General features: G+C 35.7%; 1 protein-coding gene across 2 annotated transcripts in view; it reads right to left on the bottom strand.

The window, feature by feature from the left end:
• Window positions 1–4730: 4730 nt before the first annotated feature.
• The window catches only part of LOC113801802 (lysosomal proton-coupled steroid conjugate and bile acid symporter SLC46A3), a 6735-nt gene continuing 1465 nt past the window's right edge, over window positions 4731–10000 (bottom strand). For both annotated transcript variants that reach the window (XM_027352237.2, XM_027352238.2), the window contains exons 2-8: window positions 8915–9352; window positions 7518–7754; window positions 6702–7200; window positions 6444–6545; window positions 6021–6158; window positions 5307–5547; window positions 4731–5122 (exon numbers count right to left, since the gene is read on the bottom strand). In XM_027352237.2, coding sequence (XP_027208038.2) covers window positions 5041–5122; window positions 5307–5547; window positions 6021–6158; window positions 6444–6545; window positions 6702–7200; window positions 7518–7754; window positions 8915–9160 — 1545 coding nt within the window. In that variant the 5' untranslated portion in view covers window positions 9161–9352 and the 3' untranslated portion in view covers window positions 4731–5040. The remainder of the gene's footprint in view (window positions 5123–5306; window positions 5548–6020; window positions 6159–6443; window positions 6546–6701; window positions 7201–7517; window positions 7755–8914; window positions 9353–10000) is intronic.

Below are 10000 nucleotides of genomic sequence, written 5' to 3'. Positions count from 1 at the left end.
CCCAGAAGGTCGTGTCTACACCATACGCTGATGCGGCTGAACTCCATCCACGATAAAATCCAGTTCACCGTGGAGGAAGTGGATCAGAAGTTACCTTTCCTGGGCACTCTGATCCATCAGGGTGACGACGGCCTACGTTTCTCTGTGTCCAGAAAGCCTACGAATAAAGACCATTACATCCACTACTACTTCGCACACAGTAATAAAACAAAATCTGGGGTTGTAATTGGCTTCCTCCGGGCACTGAGGATCTGCAGCCCTGAATTTCTTGAGACTGAGGTTTCATATGAAATTAATTCGTATTGACTCCATGTAACGTTTCCCAGGCGATTAGCAAATACTTTGGAAATACTGAAAATCGCCAGCACATTCGGAGGAAAGATACATGCTATGATACGAGACAAGTTGAAAATCAACCCCAATAGGTGCAGTATATTGCATACCCTGCAGCAGTTACCATAAGGCTTACTTTGATGAAACAGGACGTGGCTTCAACACCAGGATTAACGAACATCGATCCGATGTCCATCACCACAAGACTTCCAATGCCATAGTGGTTCATGTAGATAAAGCTTAGACATCTACCGAACTGGACGGAAGCTGAAATAATCCATGAAGGGCTGAACAAACATAAACGGAAGGTCATGGAAGCCGCAATATCGCTACAGAGAAGAATATGAACACTGAATCGGGCAGATTTAAAGTATCCAAAGTCGCAGCAGCAATTATGTGTGTAACGAACTAGACAACAAGCTTCTGTGGCTTCTAGTGTTTCCTGCGAGATGAAATTCTGTATTGTTCTTGGGTGTTCACCAATCAATTCTTGAGCAGCATCGAGCGTTTCACACTTGGAGGTGTCCCACAGAACTACAAGGTCCATCAGGTTGGCGAGCACTGTGAAATGACCAGAGAGTGCCTCAGCAAACCCCCAGGCACACTCCCTCCCTCCAGATGAAATTGCCAAGGGTTGTCATTGGATCAACGGGGACTTTTCAAGTGGACACGGAGGGTAGCCACATACCTCGGCACTCCTGTACACCCTACACTTCTAGAGGATCCTCCAACGAGTGCTAACGAGGAAGTGGTCGATCTCCTTGGCTGCATTACCCGCATCGCTGTACCACATCCAACATTGTGGATTAGACCTCTGGTACCAAGACCCAGAAATCCTGTTTCTGGGACTTTGCAAAGTCCCGGAACAGGTTCCGAACCATAGGAACCAACAGACATCTCATAGCCAGCTCAATCACATCTCTCATCAAGGACAAATGTCCGACACAGGAGCAAGTTTGGCAAAGAGCATCTTTTTCATGTCGAGTTTACAAACAAAAAGGCCCATGCCATGAAGAATCCTAATTATAATAAAGAGAGTATACGACAACAAATCTTTGGATAGTTCCAATTTCCCACAGAAGGAAAATGCAAGAGTCCCAGTCAGTTTGTTGAAAAAAATATACAGCATCGGAAGCAAGAGGAATCTCTGCTGGGATGGCAAAACATAGTGAGATTCTGGTTTTATCATCAATAATGATATTTCAGTTAGGGATGAATCAAGCAGAAAGGTGTCTGCAGAAATTTAGTTTAAATATTACATTCTTTTTGGTATTTAACCAATGTAGGTATAAAATTTACTCAGTAATGTCTGAATTTCACATACTTCTTATCTAAATATGCCATTTTTAGACAGTGACTACAAAAAATACATCTGTTATCAGTAAACCTGAAATCATATCAGTGGAACACAAAATCATTACCTTCAAATCATTGGTAGACCAAAGAGCTGCTGATCTCAGAAGTTCATATTATATGGAGGTGATCACAACCTGATGCATAAAAATTTCATATGAAGAATTTTATGTAAAACCTTAATTGGATATCAATTCAACAAATGCACAGGATGCAAAAATAAAATGGCACATTTACAATAATATTATTTAATAGCAAACTTTTTTCAAAAGTTTACATATACAATATAAAGAAAACCCTATACTTTACGTTTTAACGTAAATTGGTACCGAGGTGACTAAAAATACATATCCATGTTGAATAAATAAAATGCAATAAGCAGTAAATGAAAGCTTGTAAGAACTAATATCAACATGGAAACCATCATACAAATATATCTGGCAAGAAAACTACAGCACTGAGCATTAAACAATAATACAACAATGATGACTAAACAATTTCCTGAGAACTGTTAATGTCAGAACACATTCTTGTATTTTTTTTTTAATAATAAAAAAAACATGCATACTTAGTCATTTCTAACAAAATGAATGAAGAGACTTGAAAATTTAAATGGGAGTGTTTCTTGTGGAAACTTTTATCAAAAAGTTAATATGTTTTCTTTGAATAAACTATAGTACAGGTATTTATTGCATAATACTTAACCTGAGAGTTTTAGTACATAGCTTGAGGTTTATGATACTCTAATAACCTATAATTCCTACATATGCTATCCTTTATACTTTATGGTATCATGCTACAAATTCATATATATTTAGATACTAAATTTACTTTATCATGTACCAATAGAAAGCTTAATTCCTTCAATCTTTGCTTACTACTTTATCAGTTACAAAATTATATAAAGTACTAATATAACAACAAAATTTATCACATTCGTAAATAAATTCACAAAAATCTCTGTAAAAATTAGTTGAATACAACATTCAGAGACTCACTAGATAAAACACATTTCAAAACTTCATATACATGTATGTGACTGTGAATGCATGTGAGCATGTGAGCATGTGTGGATGTGAGTGAGTGAGTGTGTATGTGTGAGTTTGAGTGTCTGTGAATGTGAGTGAATGCATGTGCATGTGTGAGTGAGTGAGTGAGTGAGTATGTGTCAAAAACACACACACACACACACACACACACACACACACACACACACACACACACACACACACACACACACACACACACACACACACACACAGAGAGAGAGAGAGAGAGAGAGAGAGAGAGAGAGAGAGAGAGAGAGAGAGAGAGAGAGAGAGAGAGAGAGAGAGAGAGAGAGAGAGAGAGAAAGAATGAGAGAGAGAGAGAGAAAGAATGAGAGAGAGAGAGAGAAAGAATGAGAGAGAGAGAGAGAAAGAATGAGAGAGAGAGAGAGAGAAAGAATGAGAGAGAGAGACAAAGAATGAGAGAGAGAGAGAGAATGAGTGAGAGAGAGAAAATGAGAAAGAGAAAATGAGAAAGAGAAAATGAGAAAGAGAAAATGAGAGAAAGAGAGAGAGAAAGAGAATGAGAGAGAAAGGAAGAGAATGAGACATTTTCTTACACATTCCGCCCACTGTTAAAAATGGTAGTAATTAGTTAATTTCTCTTTTGGACTTCATAATTCACATTGGCTTTCACAAAACCACCTTCAATACTTAAATGTATGTACACTAAGAATCGACACCCACTTACAGCTGGCACAGAGTCATCTTTGCACTATAAAACAATACTGAAAATATTGTTTATGTAATGACTTTACGTATAAAATATATAACTTACTTGAGACTCTCCTCCTCACTCTGAGGAAACTATATAAAACACTAAAAAGAAATTAGAATTATCAATATTTATATACATATTATATATATTCTATACAAGTATATTAAATTCATATATAATACACACATCTAATTATATATCTGTCTATCTATCTGTTATGTATGTATGTATGTATGTATGTATGTATGTATGTATGTGTGTGTGTGTGTGTGTGTGTGTGTGTGTGCGTGTGTGTGTGTGTGTGTGTGTGTGTGTGTGTGTGTGTGTGTGTGTGTGTGTGTGTGTGTGTGTGTGTGTGTGTGTGTGTGTGTGTGTGTGTGTGCGTGTGAGTGTGCGTGTGTGTGTGCGTGCGTGCGCGTGCGTGCGTGTGTGTGTGTGTGTGTGTGTGTGTGTGTGTGTGTGTGTGTGTGTGTGTGTGTGTGTGCGTGTGCATGTATGTGAGCGTGTGTGTGTGTGCATGTGTGCGTGCGCATGTATGTGAGTGTGTGCACATGTGTACACGTGTATGTGTATGTGTGTGTGTGTGTTTATGTATGTGTGCATGTGCATATTCACTCACACATACACACACACACACACACACACACACACACACACACACACACACACACACACACACATAAACACGTGCACACACACTCACACGTGCACACACACTCACACGTGCACACACACTCACACGTGCACACACACTCACACGTGCACACACACTCACACACGTGCACACACACTCACACATGGACAAGCATATAATGTACATAAGAAATTACATTCAGTATTACAACACATTTGCCCGACATGAAATAATTTTTTAACATTACTACTTCATATCATAAGAAACTTTGGCACCTTTCACATAATTAATTACCCGTGAATTTCATATATAAATTTAAGTAAAGCCCATTATCTGATATTTCTTTGTTCTGACATTCATCCTGTCCCAGTCTGCCTACATGTCAGACTGAAATTGATCAGGAGATCCATATTCATAATAGTAACATGTAGACCTATCATTATTGACTAAAAAAAAGAAGAGAAAAAAAGAAATAAAAGAGAAATAAAAGAAAGAGAAAAACACGAAAATTAAGTTGGAAATAGACTGAATAAGCTGAGCCTTGTTAACTACTGGCACACCACTGGTACATCAATGATTTCATGCCAGGGCCTGTGAACCGATTGAACAGGTAGACTGCGTAAGAGGGTCTGCCAGTCACTGTTATGTGATAATTAGTGGTGTACTTTCCCTATTCATTTAATTTTTCTAGGGTAGATATGGTAGCCAAAACCCAACCCTCCTTAACTTTCAAGTCTTGTGGGAAAGATTATATTGGCTGATTTCTGTGTACCACATCCCTGTCAGATAATGGACGTTACTTGAAAAACTACATTTCATGACTCACATCTATAAACAACAATTTCCAGTTGTTTTCAAAGATTCCCTACACATTTTTTGTAACCTTCTTTCAGATGATTTCTGAGTTTTAATGCCCTTAGCAATCCGTTTTAGAGCTCATATTCTAGTAGACTTTTTCAGCTTTCGACACTTTGAATGATCTCATCTTCATGAACGTGAGGTTCAGGTGATGTGAAATTTCTATTCTTGATCAACCATCTGCAACAATACAAAAATATATATATAAGACTTCATACAACTCCATATGCTAAAATGATCATATATCTCCTGAACATCATTATATCTCAAGCACATTATCCACATACCCATTTTCTTTACATCCACATCAGGAATAGTAAAATCTTCACAAACACAATGTACAAATTGTGTAAAAAATACTCACGCAAAGATTCCAGTAGAGATCACAACGAATAGTGAGCTCATGAGGTAGACTGTTCCAGGAAAATCTTTAATGGTAGCATTATACACAAGAGTACACAGAGGGTGAGAGACCAGTGGCAGAATAGATTCCCACGAAGCCAGCATGGAAAATATCATGCCTAACTCATCTGACGGAATGATCTTGCTCATCATGGATCGTATGATGATTAACGGCAATCCTCCTGGGAAGTTGACACAGGAACCTGGAAATCATAATATTAATTTAATATCAACAATTGCTTTCAATAAAGGACCAAACAGATGGAAGAAAATATTGTTATGAGTATTCATAAACACAATAGCATAAAAATGAAGTAATTTTTGAGTAGTAATAAGAATTGACACCTCTACAAAAACCAATTCAAATATGCTACTGGAAGTACAGTACATGGAATTGAAAAAGTAAAAGTTACTGATGAAAAAGAAGACCAGAAGAAGGTAGAGAAGTAGATAATGAGATAAAGAGAAGATGAAAGAAAAAGAGATGGACATAATGAGGAAAAAAGAAGTGAAAGAGAAAATGAAATATTGAATATGAAGAGAAAAAAGGGAGAAAACCTGAGAAAAGAAATCAAGAAAACGGCAGAAAATATAGATATATGTGACACGTAAACAGAAGAGTACAGATGAAGCAAGAGAGAAAAAGTAAAAGACAAAAAGAATTAAGGACACTCACTCAGGTACAGCATCCATGGTTGTGCTGCAAGACCTTTGATTATAAGGCTAGCTATCTTGAACAAGCTTCCTACAAAGCCAATCACAGAATCATCAACTTGCAGCTTGTAGCTCACCAAAGGCAGCACAACAGAATTTCCTGGAATTATTTTTCTTCTTGAAGGTAATTTCACTTTATGAACATCCTTCCCCCCTAACATATGCATTCCTAAACACTTGACTATAAAAATGTGCAATATCAATACATATGCAAGATAAAAAATACTGAAATTTAGCAAATATCTTTATGATGATATCAAATTTACAAACCATTTTGTAAATTACAGATTTCTGAAAGATGAAAAGTATGAGAAGTATGAGAAAATGGATGCTCAGCTTTTTAATCTAATACACTTCATATAAAAATCAAAACTCTAAAACTCACCGGCAACACCAACAAAAACTTCTACAAGGCCAAGATGGACATACTGGTCGTAGGTCCAGCCAAATTTTCTCTTTGTATAGAGATAATCAACACCAGTAGTACCTGAAACAAGGTATTGTATGAACAAGACTTTTCAAAATTTGACAGCATTTAAACCATCCAGTATCAATACCTATAATATACAGATACAAATAAAAAAATGAACTATAAACAGAATCCCTGATACAATAAAACAATAAAATCTAAAGCAAGACTCACCAAACACAAAAACAAGGACGCACATGGCTGCCATTAGTGACAAAATCTTGGTCCTAAGTTTGTGCCTCCGAGGTTTAAAACAGACAGCAATACTTTTCTTCACGTTGTTAATGTCCACTAAGTCTTTGCACATATTTCCTGGAGTCTGTGCCAGTTCAGACGCTTCCAAGTGGTATTTAGAAAAGCGGCCTCTTGTATCTTCAATCCGCAGAATGGCATATAAAATTGCTATCAGAAACAGCAAGGCACTTAACCCATAAATACCCAAATATCCAAGGGAATAAAAGGTGACATCACTTAAAAGCAGTCCTAGAGGTGCTCCCAAAAACATGAAAAGGTCCAAAATCGCAATACGCATCGTGCGACTCCTTATCTTGGTTATATCAGATATGTATGCATAACATGCCATTATCATGGTGATGAAACCTCCTGTCAGAGCTCGAGGCACTCCAGACAGAAGAATATAGAGGGCAGGAAGACTAAACCAATATGCATTCATCTGAAAATAATTGAGATATTTACCAACAGATCAATTTCAAATGAAGCAGCATCAAAATTACGTATAATTAAGTTAAATCATGTATACAAGTATATGTCTAAGAGCAGGATATCACACAAACACATACTCAAATCATACCATATTGCAAAAGCATAATACTGACATGATACATGGTACAGGAATATAGTAATCACAAGGTATAAATAGAGTAAAAAGCATAGTATCACATGATAAAAGTACAATACACTTTAAACACAGCATCAATATTCATGAAGTACAATCAAGATGAACCACAGCATCAAATAAAACATACTTACAAGATACAACACGGTCGACAGTAGACTCCCCACCAACGGCAAGATCATCGGCAGCTTTCTCCCATGCTTATCACTCCAAGACCCCAAGAATAGCACAAACAATACTGACGGTATGTTAGTGAGCAAGTCCATGTACATGTTGATCTTCGTGACAACGCGCTGTACCTCAATCTGGTTGTTTGGGTACGATGATAGGTTTGCACAGATTTCACTGGAGTAATTCTTTTCAATACACACCTGGAATTCATAAAATCAGAATTGACTCAACTTGAAGGAGAAATACCTCTAATATGAAACTTACACATTGCAGTGAGTTTTACACAATCAAAGAATAAATAACAATTACAGTAATTTATAAGAAATAACATTACATAATACAGAAACTAAAAACTAAATAATAACTACAAAATAAAATGTAAATAAAAATAATTCTTATAATAGATTGTAAATGACACTAAACAAATAATAGCTAAATAATCATAGGAGTCAAAGGATTTAAGTTTACCAAGAGATCTTATGTCTGAGATTAGAAAATTAATAAATCAATAACAACAGTGGTTACCATCATCATCATTACCATTATATACAAAAAACTTCTATAAATTTGTAAAACATACTAGAATCTTTGGCAGTTTTTTTCATCTGATCTTTTTAATAATACTGCCTGACCTTCATGTCTTTATTTTTTCAAAATATTAGTTCCCATGAATTCCAAATTCCACTGCCTTGTCCACATCACACATATGCAGGACTTCCTAAAAAAAAGCAAATATATAATTATTGAAATTTCTAAAACTGTCCCTAAAACATGAAGGATAATAATAACAGTAATACTGAAAACCCTATTGCAAAAACACTACTACTACTACTGCTACTACTCCTACTAATTCTACTACTAATAATCAGTATTAATATCATTAAGGTTACTATTATCATCATTATCACTATTGTTATTGTTATTTATAATATTATCTATAATATCATCATCATTTCTACTGCTACTGCTTCTGCTACTGCTACTACTACTAGCTTCTTTATTTTACTTTTTTGACTTATCTCACCACTGATGATATAAATTCTGCATCATAATGGTACAAATGAGTGTCATGAAAATTCAGCTGGAGTAGAATAATTTGCAAAGAACATAGTTAAAGATAAAGATCCACCTTGTTCAGATAGCCAAGGAATGTAAACTTATCCCATCTCATAGTGCATAACAAATCATACAAAAATATACTTTTGTTTATCCATTTTTTCTTTACCTTGAAGATGAATGTTCAGGGAATCATCTGATGAGAAGAAAACTTATCTGAGTCTTACCCTCACATTTTATGGGTTAAACAATACAAATAGAAACATTTCAAGTGTTCCCTATACAAACTAAAGGATTCACTCACCTTATCTAACAAGAGATTTGTAGAAATAGAAGACTGAATAGTCCAGGAGAGCAAATACAAGAAGAGAATTGGCTCTATTGTGATATTCTTCACTTGTTGTAATGCCTTCAGGAAGCGCTTGCAGCCTTTGACTTCCTCCTGAGGTTCCCCATATTCCGTAGAGTTGTTGGCGACAAAGGAATGCAGTTGTTGGTCCAGGTCTGACACCTCCTGAAGAAGCTGCTCTCTGTCCTCTCCCCTTGCCATGATGAATGTGTTTCTTTGTACTTTGTAGTGTTCTATGTATTCAGATTTGCAATTTCACACATGCACTGAATTTCCCAGGAAGGGTTAGAAGCACTGCATAGATTAGGTATATTACACGCAGTGTATAGTCATTTTTGGCATCTGTTATTGCACTTTATATTATTTCATCCTGTTTGTACATCTTCACTAAGCCTGCAAGACAAAATAAAAGATGCTTAGTGAAAATACAAAGCTCCATATCAGAAAATCTTGGTAAATATTGGTACATGCAAATAATTTCATAATATACTCTCCAGTTATATCAGTAACCTCTGACCACAAACCACTTGTTTCGAACCAGAACTTACTTTAATGCCGTAATTCCACTGATTACATGTCTTTTTCGTCTTTAAACCATTTTCCCTAAAAACAAACAATTTTTTTTTTCTTTTTCCAAATTTCTAATTTCTTTGGTAACAGATGAAGTCAAGTCATGTGATGTCTTGAAAATATATTTGCATTATTGAGCACAGAAGTAAGCAGAGCGGAATGTACCTATAGGCCTGGTTTCAATTTTTTTTTTTATCAAAATATCAATACTGTCAAAAATCTATTATAAAAAATATATATGGTCTTAATTTCTAATGTTTTACAATGATTACAAATAGAAATATGCATACTTCAAAATAATTTTCTTATATTCTGGCATAGAGGGCAAACACAGATAAATATATTTATACCTATTGGTGTAGGACAAGCTAATTCTAAAAATATAATCACTTATGACTTAATTTCAAACAATACTCTAACAAAGAACTACCATGTAATCTAGTAGTAGTAGTAGTAGTAGTAGTAGTAGTA

This window comes from Penaeus vannamei, chromosome 5 (assembly GCF_042767895.1).
Source record: "Penaeus vannamei isolate JL-2024 chromosome 5, ASM4276789v1, whole genome shotgun sequence".
Taxonomy (NCBI): domain Eukaryota; kingdom Metazoa; phylum Arthropoda; class Malacostraca; order Decapoda; family Penaeidae; genus Penaeus; species Penaeus vannamei.
Note: the sequence above shows the minus strand (reverse complement) of the source record. Positions and strands in the feature narration are given on the sequence as shown.